The 20,846-nt window shown below is 33.2% G+C and overlaps 3 protein-coding genes across 7 annotated transcripts; 1 reads left to right on the top strand and 2 right to left on the bottom strand.

The window, feature by feature from the left end:
• Positions 1-134: 134 nt before the first annotated feature.
• Positions 135-6,585, bottom strand: LOC126683342 (uncharacterized). The gene is made up of 10 exons (XM_050379203.2): positions 6,272-6,585; positions 6,136-6,194; positions 6,010-6,050; positions 5,323-5,354; positions 2,008-2,036; positions 1,147-1,183; positions 948-1,004; positions 616-692; positions 374-447; positions 135-286 (listed from the first exon to the last, which is right to left on the bottom strand). The coding sequence occupies exons 1-10, from the start codon at positions 6,356-6,358 to the stop codon at positions 267-269; spliced, it is 513 nt and encodes a 170-aa protein (XP_050235160.1). The 5' UTR covers positions 6,359-6,585; the 3' UTR covers positions 135-266.
• A 2,433-nt stretch (positions 6,586-9,018) lies between these two features.
• On the top strand, positions 9,019-17,289 carry LOC126681237 (protein LAZ1). Of its 5 annotated transcripts, none has more exons than XM_050376721.2 (9): positions 9,024-9,246; positions 9,591-9,856; positions 9,953-10,009; positions 10,495-10,603; positions 11,300-11,487; positions 11,598-11,686; positions 12,523-12,781; positions 14,251-14,502; positions 16,597-17,289. In XM_050376721.2, the coding sequence occupies exons 2-9, from the start codon at positions 9,701-9,703 to the stop codon at positions 16,951-16,953; spliced, it is 1,467 nt and encodes a 488-aa protein (XP_050232678.1). In that variant the 5' UTR covers positions 9,024-9,246; positions 9,591-9,700; the 3' UTR covers positions 16,954-17,289. The 5 variants fall into 5 exon arrangements, with proteins under 5 accessions (XP_050232683.1, XP_050232678.1, XP_050232680.1 ...); XM_050376723.2 differs by lacking the exon at positions 9,024-9,246 and adding an exon at positions 9,268-9,463; XM_050376724.2 differs by lacking the exon at positions 9,024-9,246 and adding an exon at positions 9,268-9,495.
• A 112-nt stretch (positions 17,290-17,401) lies between these two features.
• Positions 17,402-19,949, bottom strand: LOC126681238 (metal-independent phosphoserine phosphatase). The gene is made up of 6 exons (XM_050376727.2): positions 19,749-19,949; positions 19,598-19,678; positions 18,704-18,832; positions 18,259-18,321; positions 17,970-18,094; positions 17,402-17,799 (listed from the first exon to the last, which is right to left on the bottom strand). Exons 1-6 carry the CDS (start codon positions 19,857-19,859, stop codon positions 17,616-17,618), a joined length of 693 nt encoding a protein of 230 aa, XP_050232684.1. The 5' UTR covers positions 19,860-19,949; the 3' UTR covers positions 17,402-17,615.
• Positions 19,950-20,846: the final 897 nt, after the last annotated feature.

Here is a 20,846-nt window from a genome sequence, read left to right as displayed (position 1 = left end):
TCATTTTTGTACCTTATCCCTATGAAAAATGAACCGAGTAAGAAAGATATCTTACTTCCCGGAAAGAACCTCCTTAGGCCTTGAAATTTAACCCTAAAAGCAAAACCTTTCAAGAACCAGATAGGGGACCAGAATGAATCTAAATTAAAATTTTATGTCATAAGAATCTACACACATGATCTTTGTATGGTTTGGTACATTTAATAAATTACAAAACACCAATCATAGTATATATAATAGTAATATCTACAGCTGCAATGGTGGCTTCATATTCTACAATTGGCAGCTGCATGAGAAAAGAGTAACAATATTAATAATTGCTACCATTTGCATTAACTACTTCAGCATTTTAAATAAAATTGTGTTTACTTACTGCAATAAACAAACTGGTTGAGATCAAGAGTGACTCTTCCTTGCTTAGTTGTATCAAATGAGTTAAAAAGATTCCTGCAACCAACCACATGATACATTATAATATCCGTAATGCTGCGTCGTAACTAAAAAGTTTAAAATTTTAATAAGTTCTTTCAGTAAGGGGGAAAAACATGCGGTGCTTCAACTTCGATATATTACAGGATGCTAAAGATGACCATGTTAGATCTACGATATACATACCGGGCAGACTGTAGAAAGATACAGAGAGAAATGAAGTCATCCAGACGAAATATTCCGTTCTTCTTCTGATCGAAGCTCTAAAAGTAAAAAAAAAAAGAGGACGGTCTCAGCATTTTACTTCTGAAATTATTCTTTGTTTATTTTCAAGGATTCAATATAATTATATTAAAAATCTGCTAAAAAACCCCAACAGATGGTCTCACTAGATCTAATACTAGGCACTAAATATGATCAGGCCATAAAAATTAACCCTGAGTTTAAGAAGGTGACATGTTATATCAGATTGCTTTTGGTTATCAGAGTCATAATGTAGAAGTAAAAAAAAGCCTAACCTCACAAACTGTGTAAAAAGCTGGAGAGTCCAGTGAGAAACCCATTTTTGCCACTCCCTGAAACAGCGCTTCGACAGTGAGGATGGTGGAATAGAAGACGACTATAATGGACTCGTGACCGATGTTTTAAAAGAATTATCCCCCAGCAAGTCAAACTGGATTATTTAGCTATAAAAGAAGTTTTTTCTTCAGAAACTACCTCATACACATCATCAGGAAGAAGATGGCCACGGCTCCTGAAACAGATAGAAAACGAGACAGTTAGCACAGAAGTAACATGTCAACCTTAGTAAGGTAGAAGACAGAGTAAAATGTTCTCAATATTCAAATATGGTCAAAACTTATGTTAAGATTAAGACTTCAAAAGACCATTAAATGCAAACTCCATCGTCCGAGTTCAAGTATAGCCAAAGCCTCCAATAAATCATAAAATTTCAGGAGGTTGAACTTGAAATAATACATTCGAAATACACTTGGGGCACGTTGGCAGCGAAGAAAATGGAAACAGAATAAAACTTCTAATCCCTTTTTTGATTTGGTACACTGAATTTTTTATTTAAATTTGAAATCATAATGTCAAATGAAATGCAATATTTATAATTTTAGTGAAAAATATATATAAATTTATTTCTGTTATTTATGGTTAAAATTTGTTAAATTATTTAAAAAAAAATGAAAAAAAAAATTGGTAAAATTTTGTTTTTACTTAGATTCCAATTCTTTCCAATATCAAATTTGTAGTTGAAAGTTTAGCAATTTATAAATTTGTAGGATATAAATCTTGCAGAACAAGCGAGAAACCCAATACATAGCTGACATAAAACCATTACTCATCATCGTATAGGAACTATATAACAAATATAATTTATTTATTTTTGACAATATAGAAAATAAGTACAACAAATGCAAATTTGCAAGCTAGAAAAGGAGGAGAAAAGTCATTTTCAAGACTAAAAGGATCCAAGTATCTGACGTAAAATGTGTTAGGCGATCAATAAGATCGGAGAAAAGATCAAGTTTCCAACAAAACATTACAAGAAATACTAAGCCTTAAAATTACCTCTCTAGATCTGAGAAGACATGATGAACCTGCAAAAGGCAAAAAAGAAAAAAAAATAACAAATAAAAAGCTTGTTCAAGTCGTCATGAATTATCAATTGAACTTTCAACAAATAAACGATAATAACACTAAACAATGCAGTGTCTATTATCTTCTTGACAACAAACTTAATTCATAGGATAGAAAGAACTTCGATGGAATGTACAATCTGTTTGCAAAATAATACGATGTTCTACCACAAAAACAAGCTAAGTATGGGGGAAAGGGAGTATAGATCATCCCCTCATATTCTTTAGTCTATAAACCGCACACGAAAAGTTAATTTCAGCAGCATTAATTCTTCTCATGCCAGCTTCCTCGGATGTTTATAAATGACAGACCGAATTAGTGATGATAAATAAATTGAATGAATCAGAACCCACTGCCATCCTCTCTAACCTAATAGTAATTTTTCAAACGCAGCCAGCAGGAACCAGGAAGTTCATCAACCCAAATGCCAGCTATTTAGTTCGATAGTGATGACCAAAAGAACATAACCTATCCTAATCTCTGGTTATAAAGGGACGAGCAATCATTTCCCAACTGTGCTTCAGGTCCATGCATATTTACAAAATCCAACAGCTTTCCCAGCCCACAGGCTTCCTCGTTATAATGACTATTATAGTCTTCTTATTCTCTAGTAATTCTCTTCTTCATTGCCGAAAGAAAGAAGAAAGATAAGAGCTTGAAAAGTAGCCTTTATTTAAGAAGATATGCTTGTCTATCTCTTTTCTTGCTCTAGAGCCCTCAAAATAAGAGAAAGCACTGCCTATGAAGCACTCCAATGGCTGAACTATCAGCGGCCAGATGAAAGACTCCTACTCCCACAATAGGACTAGGGGCAAGAAACAATAAATTGTCAACCTTATAATATCTCTAGTTCTACCATCATAATGTGCAATTTTAGCAGCTGAAAACTTAGACATGGTTCACTAGTAGTGGCCTGGCATCTACATTTCTTTTCTTTCCATATCATTTAGCAGAAATGATAATCACCTAACAACTAGTGGACATTGCAGCCGCACCACATAAGTTGACCAGTTTATGTACCTTGTATTTTTGCAGTATCCAAGTCAATTACTTTTCCAGAGAAAGAACCTCTATCCAATCAGCACGAACTCTAAATAGACTCCTTTTAGATCATTGCTCTTTGGCCATCAGTTTCACCACAAAGTCTGCAGTCGTCAAGAACTTACGGATTCAATCCATCATAATCCTCAAAGTAAAAGCATCAGACATATATTTGTTGGAGTTCCTCCACAAACTTGCATAAACATGTTGACATCCAAAGGAGATGCTGTAATGATAAAGGTTATCACCAGAATCCGAGTTCAAGTTATTGTTCCTCAATAGTCTTTCTTTATTACTGAGATGCTATTATGAACGTGAATTATCGTGTACTACCTGAACATACAAGAGCATGTTTTATCAAATTTAATTATTTTCCTGAGTCCAGCAGCAGTTATTTGAAGGATCAACAGTCCAGACATCACCTTGTCATGGTACCTATATTCCTCCTCTTGATGAAAATACTTTTCAATTAGAACTGTAAGAAACTCCACTTAGCCTGCTTCTTTCCAACATTTCAACATTCGTCCATGCTCCTAAGCGACTACTGCTGAAATCTAGCCCTGACTATTGAAAGCATCCATCAATACTTCAATAGATTTTACCATCATTTGGAAGCAGATAAAGTTTGGATGAATTCATTTGACAAACTTTGAAGTAAAATCAATGAAAAAGCTTTCTACACGTCTTAAACTTCAACTTTGGTGAGAAGCAGACTAACTTCAAAGTGTTCAACAGCCACTGCCTCCCCAACTTACCCACTTCAAATGCTGCTTTTACTGTCTTCAGCTTCTCCTCCACATAGGATTTGAATTCTTTAGGTTGCAAGTCATTTTAGATAGGCTTAATCACCAAAAGAACCCTCACCTTTTAGCCCCTTTTCAAATGCACCCTAACGTTGTAATTTTGTTAGCTGCACCCAAATTCGCATCTTTGGATTTCAATTCCACCCTCAAGTATTAAATTGATCTCTTCTTCATTTGGAAACAGTTAAAATAAGTCATTTATTTTTAGGCATTATCACTCAAAAGCCCCCCACTTTTAAACTTTTTTGCAATTGCACCCTGACGTAGGAAAATCCTCTCAAAACCCTCCCTCCTTTACATTCTTTTTCAATTGTACCCCAAAGTATTAAATTGACCTCTTTTCACATAATTTTTTTTAAAAATAATCTTTCATTTTTAATCCATATTCTAATTAAACACTAATATTATTAATAATGTAAAAAATCATTCTTCCTAAAATTATATCCACTAACTTTTTAAAATCAAAACCATAAAAATTTCCAATTTATGGTACAATTGAAAAAAAATCTAAAAGTGGGGGGATTTTGAGAGGATTTTCCTACGTCAGTGTGCAATTGGAATGAAATTTAAAGGTGGGAGGGTTTTGAGAGAGTTTTCCAACGGCACGGTGCAATCAGAAAAAAAATTAAAGGTGGAGGGTTTTTGAGCGATTAGGTTTTATTTTTAACTTTTTGTGTGGAAAAGAGTTCATACAAGTACTTCATAAGGGTTTTTATGAATTTTTTCCGAGTGGAAAACAATCCAATTTGATTTTGAGGGTGGGATTGAAAACCAAAGATGCGAATTTGGGTGCAGCTGACAAAATTGCAACGTCAGGGTGCAACTGAAAAGGGGGTAAAAGGTGGGGGATTTTTTTGGTGATTAAGCCTTTTAGATATATGAAAGCATTGGTCCACGGATGAAAATCATATATAACAAATAAAAAAATTCAATGCATAACATCACCAAGTCATAACCTTGCTTGCCCATTGAAATATCATTTACCACGACCTAGCACTGGATAGGAGCAACACCGAATGTTTATGGTAATTTTAATGTATTTTATCTAGTGGTAGTTATAACTAAAAGTCCAAAACACTTCCTTTTTTGAATGATCCTTAAGTATTACCAGAGGTAGAAAGATTTATCACAGACAAAAGCTACAACAATCTCAACCACATTATATAGCTCGTCAACCCAACAATGACACAAAATTATTTTAGAACCAGTGAAAATCATGGGAAAACAAATTAAGTTCATTGAAACACTAAATTTCAGGAGCATGAAGCTAACGAAAAGAATTAAGAAATGAACATCAATTAACACCTCACACAAATTTTAGGCTAAGACTTTAAAATCTCATTTATAACACTATAACCTTCACCTATGCAAGAAAACAATGTACTGATGATAAAGCACCAACCTTGAGAAGGAACTTATTGAGGGCAACAAATTCTGCAAAAAAAAAAGGAAGAACAGGGATTTCGATAATTGAGATAAAACATTAACATAATGTACTAAGGGTTATTTGTATAAAAAAAATCTCCAACTTTTGTATTTTTTGCAGCACATTGTTCAAAACGTGTCACTCCATCCATCCTAACCTTTTCAAACTTTTCATCCTATAGCCTAACTTTCAAAAAGAAAGATGTCTTCTTTGCCGTTTTAAATGACCAAAACGACATCAGATAAGACATTTGGAATGTAAAATGCCAAAAAACGAAAGGTTGGCTTTTTTTTGGAGCGCCATGTTTTGAATAATATGGTTAAAACGCAAAAAACGCTGAAGGTTAAGATTTTATATAGTAATAAGCCATGTATCACTCTCCTTTTTTTCGATTTATTTTTATTTTATTTTTTTGTCGAGCCATGTATCATTCTCATCCCAACTTTTTCAAACTTTTCATCTTATAGCCCAATTCCATTTTAGGCGTTTTTCCGCTAAAAACGATGTAGTTTTGGCCATTGTAAATGACTAAAACGACATTGCAATAATTCATTTCGGCTGTAAAATGCCAAAAAATGAAAGGTTGGAAATTGTAAAAAACTCTAAAGGCTGAGATTTAATATACAAATAATCCGTGTAATAATAAGAAAGAAAGTGAATTACCTTCAAAGCTCATAGTTCCATTTCTATCAAAATCATACATCCTGTCAAAACAAAAACAAAATGTAAAATTACATAAAACTGCAAAATTGAAAAAGAAAAAGAAAAAGATTGGGAATAGAAGATAACCTGATCATTTGCTGGACAATAGAAATGGGGAATTGAAGGTTTCCTACTGCTAGACCACTCTGATCATATTGTTAGCCGATTTAGAAGAAAATCAAACATACCAAATAAAACAAAATAATTAGAGAAATGAGAGGACCTTGAGCTGAGCTGCAGTGATGCTTCCTGTTTTTTCTGAGTCAACTCGCTCAAACCACTCTTTCAGAACTGCTGTATTGTTCTCCATTTTTTACCAATTGGCCCGAGTTTGGAAGAAACTAATGATTTTGGTGCTAATCAACTTCTGTTTTATTATGATTAACGAGCAAATAAGCTTCCTAATATTTGAAACTTTTACAATTTCATTTAGAAAACGTTAAAAAATTGATTAAAATGGTTTTCGTTTGAACAAATGGTTGCCGTGCCTAAACTTAGCCGGGAGTGGCTTCCCTCAAGTCCAAAATCCCCTATAAGCAAATTGATAAAGAAATTATCACATTAGATCAAAATATACTTATGCGTCATTCATCTAAGTGGACTTAAAAAAAATGGAAGAATTTTAAATTTGAAAGGAGCTATTTTAATTCATATTTAGTTATTTTAATTCATTCAAAAATATTTTTTTTATTTTTAAACTAATTAGAGATGTAATCTTTATTTTTATATCAATCAACTCTCAAATTGGATCAATGCTGTCTTTGAATTCGTTTTTTTCTTATGTCATTTGAGACGTAATTGAGTTAAACTCTTTAGGTCATTTAGTTATTTCAAAATTACAAAAATAGTACTAAAATTTAAAGGCTTAATTGCTCCAAAAATCACCAACTTTTGCGTGTTTTTGATATTTGACACGAATTTTTAATTTTGGCATATAAATACACAAACTATCAATTTTTTGCACATATGACCAAATTTCTGTTTTAGGTAAAAAAACGTTGCCGTTTAGGTCAAAAACGTTGCCGTTTTAGGTCAAAAACGTTGCCGTTATATGTCAAAAACGGTGCTCGTGTTATATATGCAAAAAATTGATAGTTTGTGTATTTATATGCCATAATTAAAAGTTCGTGTCAAATATCAAAAACACGCGAAACTTGGTGATTTTTGGAACAATTAAGCCAAATTTAAATCGGTAAAAAACTATCACTAACTTATTGCACTATTTTTCAAGGAAGTCACCGTCTTAAAAGAAGACCATTAAATTTATCATAAATTACAAAACGCCCTCTTATTGAAAAAGGATATTGAATTATACACTTTTTTGTACTTATGACATGACACGTAGGACAAAACGCAAAAAAAATTAGTGCGTTTTGCCTCGAGTGACATTTCGTAAAATATTTCGGTAACTTAATAACTGTGTTTTTAACAATTTGTATCTTATTGCCCTTTATGTAATATTGAAATAACTCAGTGACCTTAATATCCACCATATGACACTTTACTCGTATTCATTTATAGGTAGGGGTGAGTGATAAAAAAATCTTAATCATCAAAATAAAATTATGAAGCGATGTGAGCGGTTTGTGAATCTGATATGCTCAGTTTCGCTCATAATTATGGCATATTAGTGATCTCGATTAGAATGGAGTCAACATCTAATAGTACTAGAAATTTCTTTTATACCGACTAATCGATCTCAATCACTCATGGATGCATTAAGATGACACGCATCGTATCAAAAGATCTGGCTTTTGAGACAGAATTAGCTTGTGATTTGATATCTTATCAAGGTTATTGATTTACCGGTATTACCTTAAAAAATAATATCATGCAGTAAAGACAACAATGAATATAATATCATATCTATAATAAACAGCGAAAACTGAAAATATTATATATAAACTGAAAACCTGGTAAACATGCATACAACAGTATAGACGACATATGATTCTATGTGATCGATTATGACAAGTAAAAATATGTAATCCTAAGCAAGGATTTATTCCTGAGGATTTTAGTAAATAACAAATAGTATTGATTTTATTCCTACATGCACAACGTTTAAAATCATACGTATATGTGTGATTAATCGTATTAACTATCATCTTTAATATCTAATTGAACCACTTATTATATATTTCCATGGCAGTTCTATAATTTTTAGACGTTTGATTGATATGGAATTTATTTTGATGATTATTAATCTTTAATTAGTTGGCTATGCAAAATTTGGATTCATACGCAATTAAAAATGGATTTCAATATACATTCAAAGCATAAATAACATAATCATACTCTAACAAACAATTTTATATATATATAAAATTAAAAATACTTTTAAACCTTGTTGTGCGATCTTAGATCATACTATTGTCTGAAAATACAAACGAAACAACCATTGAAACTTTTAAAAAAGGTTGTGAATCTTCATACGAAGGTGACAGATATATATTTGAACTGGGATTAGATCAGGACAGGAAATCAAAAAACAACAGTTCAGGGAGATATAGCATGATGCTTATGAGGAGACATAGTGATAGCGCCTTGTTTGGCGATGAGCCATCTCTCTCTAAGTGGCAGGCAGTCCAAAAATAATTGTCTCAGTTTAAACTTATAAAGATATAGCTGGAATTTAAAAACTATTAAGGATCAATTTAATAGATAAATAAAATATTTAGATGTTTTTAAAAAAATTTCCATTTATACGGTGAGTGTAGTTCATTTGTTTGGGTGAGAGTAGGGGAGGGACTTTTTGATACGAAAACGCAAGTTTTGGTCTATTTGTACCAAAAACGGCCAGATAGACTGATTTGATATTTTATTCGAAATTGAGGGGGCGATTTGATTCTTTGTTCAAAAAGAAATCTAGTAAATGAGCAGCCATTGGTCGATTATACCCCTATAAGCAAAAGAATATGCTTATAGAATTTTTCTTTATGGGAAACTACTTCAAAAAAAGTGGTTAGTTACTCAACACACAACTCAAAAATTCAATAATCTCAATTGTTAATTGAGATTAACCAAGTTAGGGAATTTTTCTGAGTTTTATACAACAACAAGGCCATTCAATAAGAGGGTGAGCTGGTCCCTACAAATAAAATTAACGTTGTAAATTAAATTAATTCGTTAAAAATACAATTGGGTCCCAATTCTGAACTCCCAATTTTCCTCAATTTCCACAATTCAGCTCTATCTGTAAGTCTTACATTTCAACTTTTCTTTGTTAATTATTTCTTTAATGCATTACAAAATCAGACTGTTCGATCATCAATTTTTCTTATTGACTTCCACACAACTTAAGTGTTTGTGAAAAGTCCTGACTGAATTAGCTTCTGGGTATTACTTAGAATTATCATAAAAAGACTTTAGTTATGGATTGTTGACAGTAGCGGATTCAGAATTTTTTGTTAAGGTGCGCAAAATTGATAAAATATAAATTTTAAGGTGGGCGTACTATGAATTTTAAGGCGGTAAGATTATACTATTTAATTCCGCTGGTGATTGTTGATGAGTTTTTCGTTTTTGTTTTTGTTTGACAGGTTTAGTTATTGACACCCTTTTGATTTTTGGGTGATTTGGGCAACAGTGGCGATTATTGTAGCATTTGAATTGGCAAATTGTGATCATGTGTTAGTCTAGCAGCAGATAAATGAAGTACCAAGATCTTATTTTTAGTTCTGTGTTAGCTAGCCCAACGGCAACCCCAGTATGGGCAATTTTGGTGACAATGTTTTTTGTGATTCTATCACTTTCTTTGTCATTTTACCTTGTCTTGGAGCATCTTTCGGCGTACAAGAATCCCGAGGTTTTTTGCTGATTTCGCTAGTTACTTGAAAAATATTGCTTGGTTTTTGATTGTTATGTTTGGACTTATACTAATGTTTGATTCTTTTTCTTTCAGGAGCAAAAGTTTTTAATTGGTGTTATACTAATGGTTCCGTGTTATGCCATTGAGTCCGTGAGTTAGTTTCCCAACTTGAGCTTCATTTACTGAGTTTAAATCGTTTTAACTGAATTGATTTACTTTTGGGTTATTTGCATATTTGATCCCAACTTTTCACGTTTGTAGCAGTTTAATCTCATTCTTTAAAACGTGGCATCGCACATCCCAATCTTTCGCGCTTTTGCATTGTGTAGTCTATAGTCGTTTTTCACCAAATATAAAGCTAAAATATGTGTACAAAACGGCGCCATTTTGTATAAAACAGCATAGCAAGACGGAAATATGTTACACAAAGCCAACAATTAAAAGATTGGGAAGTGCAATGCAATGTTTTAAAGAATGAGATTAAATAACTTCTAACGTGAAATGTTGGGATTTAATATGCAAACAACTCTTTATTTTTCTGATTACTTTGGAATTGCATTTCTCTGATTAACTAGAAACATGAGTTTTTTAGTTGTGAATTTTCCCCCTTTTTCTGACATTGTTGTTTTATCCAGTTTGCATCGCTGGCGAATCCATCAGTTAGTGTATATGTTGAGATACTAAGGGACTGCTATGAATCATTTGCCATGTATTGCTTTGGAAGATACCTTGTTGCTTGCTTGGGTATGTTCCTTATTACAGCTGTTATCATGAAGTTTTTTCTAATCCTTTGCATTCCTTAAATTCTCACTATATAAATTGATTACTTTTCTAGATATATAACCTCTTTATCATACTTTTTTTTTTATAATTTGCATCAATAGTGCTGAATATATAAGTGAAATTTAAAATTAGTTGATTACTGCTGACTTATTGATGAACAAGTGCTAAGGCTTTGAACTTCACTAAACCACACAAGTGTATTTTTCTTTTAGACTATGCAGAAACGAAAATGTGCCCATGATTGTTTCTTGGATGTAGTTTAGATACTTCATAAGGAAAATAGTTTAGTTTAATATTGTATTAACCTTTCACCTGCTTATCTATTTTTATGAGCATATTTATGTCAAGAAACGAATTCTGATCTCCATGATTCCAGAATTTGCTTGCGCCATGTGATTTGATTAATAGTTGTATATATTACATCATGCCGTAATGTATATAGCAATGGTTTCTGAACAAAAGCTGCTTTACCTTCTACTGCCAGGGAAATGTTGGAAATATGTCTAGTTAAAAGTTCATATGATTCTGAATTAGTCCTAATATAATTTTAATTTATAAATACAAGTAATTGTCTTTTAATCTCCTTGTACTAGATTTCATGTTCCTTCTAGTGATTGTTTGCCACTTCTGGCTTTTTATTGTCTTATATTGTTAAAGGCGGGGAAGGAAGGGCAATTGAATTTATGGAAAGAAAAGGACGTGTGAGTTATAAGACTCCGCTTCTGGAACATGGTGATGATGATCACGGGCTTGTAAAGCATCCTTTTCCAATGAAGTACTTCTGCAAATCTTGGAGGCTTGGCAAGTGGTTTTATCAAGTTGTCAAGTTTGGCATTGTTCAATATGTATGTTCACATTTCAAGAAATTTTGTCTTTTGTTTCTGATTTGTATATTTCAATTACTTCTCCCTTCTCAAGTTGAATAAAATGATATATTTCATTCCTTTTATATCAGATGATAATCAAGTCTGTAACTGCAATATTAGCAGTAGTTTTTGAAGCCCTTAGTATCTATTGTGAAGGGGAATTTAAAGTGAGATGTGGGTAAGTTGATCTTAATTGATATTTTGCTCTTGTTACTTAATGTAGACTTTTATCTTTGTTTTTTGATTGGATTCTTTTTAAGTACCTATTCTTTATATGGAGTCATGCAAGAGACCACTTAATGTGTTGCTTGTAGAATGTACGACAATGCCATTCATGATTTTCCTCCTTTCTCTTGAATAATTCAGAGGATTAGATTTCATGCATTCTCATAGTCAATTGATTTGTTTTGTTAGATTAGTTGTACATGCATCCCTTAAGCTGTAGCTCTATGGATATATAGTCATACATAGGGTTGGAAGCAGTGTAAGCTGTTTGTAATTGGCTTAGTTATTCAACTTTATAAGGGTTTGCTTAATTTCTTATGAAGCATAATTGTGGGGATTGTTTGACAATTGAGCCAGTGTTGAGTGTGATGAGCTCATTTAGGCTTGTGGGCAGCAAGTTTAAGCTTCATAGTATGTGCAATCATGTATTGTAGACTTATGACTAATTTAGTAGAATCACTTGGCAAAAATTACTATGACCAATATTGTCGTAATTACATGTTTACAACCTCATCTTGTAGGGGTGATGATACTAATACTTTTACATTTATGTGTATTCTATCAAGTGTTTAAGCTTCTATTGAATAATTTTATGAATTATTGTATTTAGGGTTAATTACTATTGCTGTCATGAGCTTAGGTCCAAACTACTGTTTCCCCCTCAATTTTGAAAAGTTTCTATTAAACCCTTGGCTTTAATGTTTTATATAATTTTAGCGGATAAATTATTTTAGACTCTCTTACAAAAACCCTAATCACACTACTTATCTGGTGATTCTGATTCTGTAGGTATACTTATATTGCAGTGGTTCTGAATTTCAGCCAATCTTGGGCTTTGTACTGTTTGGTTCAATTTTATACTGCTACACATGATGAATTGGCACACATAAAACCGTTGTACAAGTTCCTGACATTTAAGTCAATTGTGTTTTTGACTTGGTGGCAAGGAGTGGCAATTGCTCTATTCTACTCCCTTGGTATATTCAAAAGTGCTCTGGCAGAAGGCTTGCCTAAATCAACTGTCCAGGACTTCATCATCTGTATAGAGGTATACGTCTTTCAATATAGTTTCCTGCTTGTGTTTTATCAGAAAAGCATGTTGATATTCTTAACTTCCATAACTGCTATTGTGCATCATTGTTTTTTGGGCATAGTTTGATTACTGAATGTGGTACTGAGAGAATGAATACATATCCTGCCTTAAATAATTGATTATTTAGTAGATAGTTTTGTGTATCAACTGAGTCAAAATGATGAGCACAAATTATCTAATTAATCTTTTATGTTATAACTAGTTCTCCAACAACCATTACTGATTTTACTTAAGTTTTTAATGTTGGTGATTTATGCGTCTTAAATGTTGTTTGATTTTTGAAATTTTTTATAATTTTTCATTATTCTGTTTTTTTCAAAGAATTTTATTATTGTTTAATTATTCTGATTGTAGCTACTCTTATCCAACAAAATTTCTAGTCTATCTCATGATTGAATGAGCATTTTACCACAAGATGATTACTGGGTGAAGGAGATTTAAAACCGGAGTTTGGATTCAGTTGCTGCATTTGTTTATTTTTGGTAACTGTAAGAAACTCATAACACTTGGATAAGTTATAAAATTAGGGGGCAGGCTCAAGCAATTAAGAAGCAAATGTACAGTGGATATAGGGTTGGTGTGGCAGTTGAAGTTAAGCACTGGGATTGGGTTCATTTTAAATCTTGTTGATAAAAGAAACGCTTTTTGAGTGGCTAAATTTCGATAGGAAGTCATTACCAGAGGAGACGAGCAAGAGTGAAGTCCTGGATATGTAGCTTGAAACCTTTTTTCTATAGGGGCGGGGGGTTTATTTTTTATGTTCAAATAATTTGTGGCTGTTTAAATGCACTTTAGACTACATGATAATAAAGCTACCTGGCTTGTTCTGTTGTTCTACGAACCCGTCCTGTAATCTTGACTTAAAAAATACAGAATAAATACTGTTAAGAGTAGTTCAGCTTAATTCCAAGTTTACTGGGGCCAAACTGATTTGTGACTACATCTTTAGAAAATGTAGAGCAAATAGATTTGGGCCAAACTTATACCACTGTTCTCCTTGCTGTTTATTTGGAAATTGAACTCTTAATAAGTCTATTAAGTCCAGATGATAAAATTGTCATACTTGTATCTTGTGAAAAATAGAGCCACGGGTAAGATGCGATCAAATTTAGAACCTATATTTGTTCCTTAAGTTAATTAAGCTTCATTACAGTTATCTGTTTGGTTGGCGGTCAAGGACAGACTTAGGGAGGAAGTTACTAATGATAACTACGCTAACATTTAGGTTATGTCTTATAAAGTTCTGAAATTTAGGGTCATGTATGTTTAATACACTGCCTAATACCTGGTTCAGTTGTGTGTTGCAAAAATAGTCTTGAAAATGTATTAAGTGTTCATCATGGATTTTGCAATAAAATCTGCAACTGCTCTAATTCTCATTCAAAAATTAAAGTATAACATGTCTATTCATTTGTCCAGCACAGATGGGCATTGCTTCTGTCGTTCATCTATATGTGTTCCCCGCAAAAACTTATGAGCTGATGGGTGACCGTGTTTCTGGAAGTGTTTCTGTTCTTGGAGATTATGCATCTGTTGATTGTCCTCTAGATCCAGATGAGGTTAGAGACAGTGAAAGACCCACAAAGTTACGTCTCCCTCATCCCGACATTGATGTCAAGAGTGGAATGACCATCAAGGAAAGTGTTCGAGATGTTGTTGTTGGAGGCGGCGGATATGTAAGTTTTCTTGCATTTACTAATATTATTCTCTTGGAGTTTCATAATGTTTCCTTTGGGCCTGTGGTGTGTGGGGATTACAGTTCTGTTATTGCATATTGTTTCTATAGCTATATGCGAGACAAGAGAGAGTGTGGAAGAGATTCACTATAGCTTATTCTCCTGTTGCTATTAGTTGCTTCCTGAGCGAAAAAAGATCAAATATGCTCTCATTTGATCTACTCATGAGTACTTTATAGGGATACTTATGATGGAATTGCATTTACTTCTTTTTCCGTAATTGCAATAAATTTGTTTTTTGGTTCATTCTCTCAAGATTTTAGGATTTTTATTTGAAAATACAGTACTATTCTTGTTTCCAATTCGTTTTTGAAAATTAATTGAATTTTATTTCAGGTTTGTTATCTTCCAATTTGCTGTCAGTCTCCCCACGTTTTTCCTTAAAATAAAGGAATCTTGTCATAAAAAAGAACCTTGAATTTTCCCTGTGACAGTATACTTTATAGTGAAGTAAACATGACCTATTCCTCCACAGGTTGGATTTCTTGATCTTACTACAACAAAGAACCTAATTTATCAGCTATAGGAATTAGTTTTAGGTGCTCAATCCTTTATCTATAGGCACGCATTGATTAGGAATTTTTAGAAAAAAAAATTTAAAGTTATGGTTGCTACAAATGAACTATTTAGTTTTTTGAAATGTCCTAATTGATTGTATAATGAATCAGTGGGAGGCATCATGTGTAGATTTGATTCATGAGCCAGTCTTCTTGCATCATTTGTATATATTTTGTTTTTGCGAATATGTGTAGCGTAGAACAAAACTAACCAACATTAACAACTGCAGAAATATCATTTGTATTTATTGGGATGTTGGCGTTTCCACTTCTTTTGCCACTCTTGTCTTCCTATAGTATTGAGTTCCTCCCCCTGAAATTGATCAGCCAAAAGAAATTCCCTTCGACTTTTACTTTATAGCATAGCAAAATGATTCTTTTCTCTAGTTTTCATTAGGTCTTAATTCTAGTGCTTGCTGCTGTCTAAAATGAAGAAAACCCAACTTGTCATAAATTTGATTCAGTTTTTGGTGCATGATCATATGACTTTCAGAGACTGCATTCAGTAGAATTTATTTTGGAAGAGAAAAACATTTACCGTATAAATAAATTATTAATTTTCTGATTTGTCCCATTTGAATAATGCGGTTATTGATGAGGGAAATCATATTTTAATACGAAAAATGATAAAGTTTTCTTGCTATTTTGTTTATTGGTTGGTAACTTGGTATTATGACATGTCCATTGAGGTCAGTGCCTAATGGCGTCGTTGCAAACAAATATCTTCACTAACCTTACTTTTCAGTGAAAAAATTTGATAGTAAATGAAGGATTATTATAGTAGAATGATTTCCTTTTCTAAATTTAGTGTGCAAAACTGTTTCTGAAGAAACAAATTGTTCATTTACCCATTTTCGCAAATTAAGGTGCTGCCAGTGGTAGTAATAGGATGATAGAGATGGCTTTTCGCCTTAATCAGTGACAATATTGTCTTTAGACCATGTTATGCTCTTGAATTGGGAATGAGATCTTATTCTTGGAAATGGGATTCATGTTTTTGGTTGATATACAACGAATCCAAACTATTCGTTATATCATTATTTTGAAAGGGATAAATTTATTAGAAGCAAATTATTTTTAATTTAAATTTCTTGTAATGCCGCTGGAATTTATTTATTTATCTCGAAATAAATTTGTGAAGAGATTTCTTAAAATTGGACGCCCATTTCTATTCCCACTCTCTTTCCTGTTCCATGGTTCACTATATGGCCTTAATGTTTTTGTCGTTTATTACTGTGCAAAAGAACCGGTGGTAGTGGAAAAGTAGTAATTGCTTCGTCCTGAAGTGGTTAAACCCAGATAATGGCAATAGTAATTTAATTTACCAGTTTAGTCAGTGGTTCCATATCTAGATACACCTGGTATGATCCAGGCAGCATGCTTGTCTTCAATATAATATGCGTAGAGGAATCTCTTGAGAAGTGAAACTGCTTTTCTCTTTATTAAGTATTGAAACTGCTTTCTTAAATTTATGCAGATTATGAAAGATGTGAAGTTCACTGTAAACCAAGCAGTGGTACCTATGGAAAAGGGTATCACAAAGTTTAATGAGAAATTGCATAGGATTTCTCAAAACATAAAGAAACATGACAAAGATAGGAGAAGAACAAAGGACGACAGTTACATTGCCACTTCTTCACCCACACGGAGGGTAATTCGTGGAATAGATGATCCCCTCTTAAATGGTAGTATTAGTGACAGTGGGGTGGTTAGGGGAAAGAAGAGTCGACGGAAATCAGGTTATACCAGTGGAGAGAGTGGGGGAGAAAGCAGCAGTGACCAAAGCTACAGCGGGATTCAGATTAGAGGCTGCAGATGGGTCACAAAAGATTAGACATTTATCAGATTGATTGGAGAAAAACTGAATTCGCAAGGGCGGTAAGTGGGTGGCTGCTGGTTGCATGTGCATAAATATTTTACTGCTTCACAAGGAGACTGAAATTTTTGGTTCAGAATTTTCTTGTGAAAGAGTTTGTGATCAAGTGCTGTATAGAGTTACCACAAAGCTTGCAGATTGAGATGTTTCACTCCTTTCATACATGTTCATAACCAAATTGTTGTATGCTATGCCATAGCTGTTGAATTGTAATATTGCTTCATGGGAAATTTTTGTTCATAGACATAGTATTGCCTCTTTTATGGCTAGTAGTGATATATTGATTTACAAGTATTTCTCTTCTCAATGTACTGTTCCGGCATATATTTCGAAATGTAATTGCTTTTTGAAGTACAAATAGCAGAGTTCTAATTAGCTTTACACTTTTCGTATAACCTGAACCATATTCAATTTGAAATATCTAATTATTCAAAAAATTATTAGTTCTGTTTGAATTTGAAAAGATTAAAATTCTGGTTTGATTTGGTCCGGTTTGAACTGGATACACACCCTAGTTCTATTGTTTGACAAAGCAATCAATAATTGGTCAAAACCAAACGACCTATTCAGTAATTTGCCAAAACCGTAAGCTATATCCAGGAGTGCAAAGTGTTGATTGATTATATCACAAGCCGAAGCTCTCCGGTAAGCAATGCAAACTTACGGTGCTGAGACAGTACTGAAGGGACTTTAACTGCTTGAATTCTCGACGCCAAGTCATCACCAGTGTGCTGCTTAGCAGCATCCACTAATGTTTGCAAAATTTGCAAGGGATCACCGTGGCTAACAATCAATACAGCACACCTGCACATAAATCCATGAAAAAAACAAGTTTGTTACAATGCTATCAACATAACATTCATATAAATCACAACACATGACATGACAGCAATGTAATTGAAAAATACACGTCTCATTTCATCCATTAAATCATGTTAATATTTGATAAAACTATTAAATATGTAAATCGTTACCCTTGAAACTCTGACTCCGTGATTGCCACGGCTCTTGCAAGTCTAGCAGCAACATCATCAACACTTTCCCCACCTTCTGGTTGCATGAATGGATCTTTCTCATCAAGTGCCCATATCTCTGGATACTGTGGAGAAAAGAAACAACACATCTGAGCTTCAATTTCTAAAGCTACTCCCTCATATAGGACCAGCTCGATGAAAATGTCAAAAATAAAAAAAAACAAATGGCCGTCGTGCAGAAATATGCATTCCGTTAAATTAAACCAAAACTCTCTTTACGGTTTCATACCTTATCATGTGACATAAGTTCAAATGAAGGACCAAAGTAACGTTCTCGAAGATCTTCAATCACCTGTCCATTAACATTTATTTCATAGTCAAGACATGAAAAATAAATTTTAAAAGAAAAACGGAAGCTCGTTAGATAATTTAGAAAATGACTATACGATTCTGGCTCATCTAAAGAGCATAAAAATAACTAATACATATTTTAGATATTTACGGACTTGATAGTGAACCTAATACTACTCCTAAGAATTACAATCCTAATTTTACAATTCTGGTTCCACATCACCTAAACAATACAGCATATGTTCATTTTCAACTCACAATATCGTGTGAATGACTCGACAAGGATATTTATTTAGTAAACAGACAAGTGGAATGATGAAGTCTCATTTCCTGCACTCGTGCTTAATTAAAAAGTGACGGTAAAAGGAGGAAGGAAACTTGACCTTACATTGAGGACCGTCAAATGGAATATTTAAGACCGATGCAACAACTTTAGCAGTGTGACTTGTTCTGGCGAATGGAGAGTAGCAGATGCGGACACTTTCAACTGGTATTTTTCTTTCCTTCAGATCCTGCATAAAACATACAGTCAGTGTGCATATCATTGCAACATAGATGAATGAGTTATTACATGAATAACAATATTAATTAGAAGCGACAATAATCAAATATGAGACTTTTAGTAAGGAAAAGAATAACATGAACTGTACAATGTCAGCTTACAAAACATCTCTACAATTTTTTTCTTTTTCTATCCAGTATTTTCATACTTTCCCCAATATGCAATACTTAACTCTACTTAAATCTTGAAAGCTCAATTGGTTCAAAAAAGCTTGACAACTATGAATCGTAAAGCCCTTTTGATTAATCAATCGGTATCAAATTAGTAAATGCATTACCTTTAGTTCAATGCTGTGAAGTTGAACAACTAACGTAATCCCAAGAGCTAACATAAATTACACTCATGCAACATCCAATCAAAAATTAGGGTCCAATAAAGGTGTTCTATTACTATATATAACAGTAACATTTACTTTAGTTTGTAGTTCTGCTAAGAATCTATTAGTAGCTTACAAATAGCATGGACACGGACATATCGAAACAGCGTTTTTAAGGCTTCCTATATTAAAATTGAAGGTTCGTGTTTGAAATGCCAAGTGTCCGACACGTTAATTGAGTGAAACCTTACAATGTATATGATGCCCAATTTGACATGGGTATTTTTGTTCCTAAATGTTTAAACACGTATCCAAATTTTGGTGCTCAAACTGTAAGCTCATGTGAAAATAGACCTAAAGAAATGAAATTTGATAAGGGCAGAGAGATAAATAGGTTACCTTGAGGAACGATTGCCCGGCTAATTGCGCCTGAGTGACACCATCAGCTGCTAATTGGTATTCTGGTCGTATCCCATTTTCCTGATTTGAACAATAAACTCAGTGAATGGAATCGAGAAGGAATTGAATAACTAAAGAATCAGAGACAAACCAGAGAAGAAACAATGAGACCAGTCTCGTTAGGAATGGATTTGCCATGCCTCAAAATCCAATATCTGTTTTCAGATGAACATTTTGCTTCTTCTTTTTCTTCCATTTCCATTCGTACGTTCCTCCTCCTGCTGCTGCTGCTTTTTGTTTTCCAGTGATCAGCAAAACCGTGAAGTACTATATGAATTTGGAATGAAACGTGGCAGTTGCTCAATAGTCACTCAAATGCCCCACAAGTGCATTGGGTATTATATAAATTGAACAAAGGATCAAATCGCCCCCTCAACTTGGTACAAAATATCAAATGAGTCAATTTTGCCGCTTTTAGTACAAACAGACCCAAAACTTGCATTTCCGTATCAAAATAACCCGCAACTTGCATTTTCGTATCAAAAGAACCCCTCTGACAAAAAAAAGAGTGGATGAACTAATTACAAATTTTAAATTTAATTAGTCTTAATTTAACATTAATTTAACACAATTGAAAACCTATTTAACACTAAATAAATTAACTTAATTAAAATCAAACCTAATCTCATCAGAAACTACCGCCGCCACCTCCGTCCTCCCGACTACCGCCGCGAGACTGAAATCCTCAACCGTTTATTTCATCCCTTTTAGGCGTAAAGGGATGAAAAAAATCATTCATCCCTAAAAGGGATGAACATAAGTTCATCCGTTCATGGCGGAGGGGTAGGTGGGAGCGGAGGACTATGGCGGGTGAAGAACGAATGGTGGCCGGAAAGGGAAAAAAGGTGCTTTAGTTTTTATTAAAAATTAAAATAATTATTGAACTTTTAAAATTATAAAGATATAAATGAAAATTAAAAATTATTAAGGATTAATTTAAAAGATGAATAAAATATTGAGGTTTTTTTTTTAATTTTTTCCACTTTTTCTATAGAGAGTGTAGTTCATTTGCTTGGGTGAGAGTGAAAAAAGGGGCTTTTTGATACAAAAACGCAAGTTTTGAGTTTGTTTGTACCAAAAGCGGAAGTTGAGGGGGTGAATTGATCCTTTATTCTATATAAATTTCATAAAGTTTACAATTTTACTTACAAGTTTTTTAGTTTTAAAATTAGTTTTTAAGGAAAACTAA

Source organism: Mercurialis annua, linkage group LG5 (assembly GCF_937616625.2).
Source record: "Mercurialis annua linkage group LG5, ddMerAnnu1.2, whole genome shotgun sequence".
Classification (NCBI taxonomy): domain Eukaryota; kingdom Viridiplantae; phylum Streptophyta; class Magnoliopsida; order Malpighiales; family Euphorbiaceae; genus Mercurialis; species Mercurialis annua.
The sequence above is the reverse complement of the archived record's forward strand: the minus strand, read 5'-3'. Positions and strand labels throughout refer to the sequence as shown.

What these genes read in the sequence shown, in the direction of transcription:
- LOC126683342 (XM_050379203.2), bottom strand. Translation starts at nt 6,358, where the DNA reads ATGGAGAACAATACAGCAGTTCTGAAAGAGTGGTTTGAGCGAGTTGAC. An exon ending in TCACTGCAGCTCAGCTCAAG is followed by an intron (nt 6,195 to 6,271) that starts GTCCTCTCATTT and finishes CAATATGATCAG; the next exon opens with AGTGGTCTAGCAGTAGGAAA. An exon ending in ATTGTCCAGCAAATGATCAG is followed by an intron (nt 6,051 to 6,135) that starts GTTATCTTCTAT and finishes TTGTTTTGACAG; the next exon opens with GATGTATGATTTTGATAGAA.
- LOC126681237 (XM_050376721.2), top strand. Translation starts at nt 9,701, where the DNA reads ATGAAGTACCAAGATCTTATTTTTAGTTCTGTGTTAGCTAGCCCAACG. An exon ending in GAATTTAAAGTGAGATGTGG is followed by an intron (nt 11,687 to 12,522) that starts GTAAGTTGATCT and finishes CTGATTCTGTAG; the next exon opens with GTATACTTATATTGCAGTGG. An exon ending in ACTTCATCATCTGTATAGAG is followed by an intron (nt 12,782 to 14,250) that starts GTATACGTCTTT and finishes TGTCCAGCACAG; the next exon opens with ATGGGCATTGCTTCTGTCGT.
- LOC126681238 (XM_050376727.2), bottom strand. Translation starts at nt 19,859, where the DNA reads ATGGAAATGGAAGAAAAAGAAGAAGCAAAATGTTCATCTGAAAACAGA. An exon ending in TTGACGGTCCTCAATGTAAG is followed by an intron (nt 18,322 to 18,703) that starts GTCAAGTTTCCT and finishes GTTAATGGACAG; the next exon opens with GTGATTGAAGATCTTCGAGA. An exon ending in AACTTATGTCACATGATAAG is followed by an intron (nt 18,095 to 18,258) that starts GTATGAAACCGT and finishes TTTTCTCCACAG; the next exon opens with TATCCAGAGATATGGGCACT.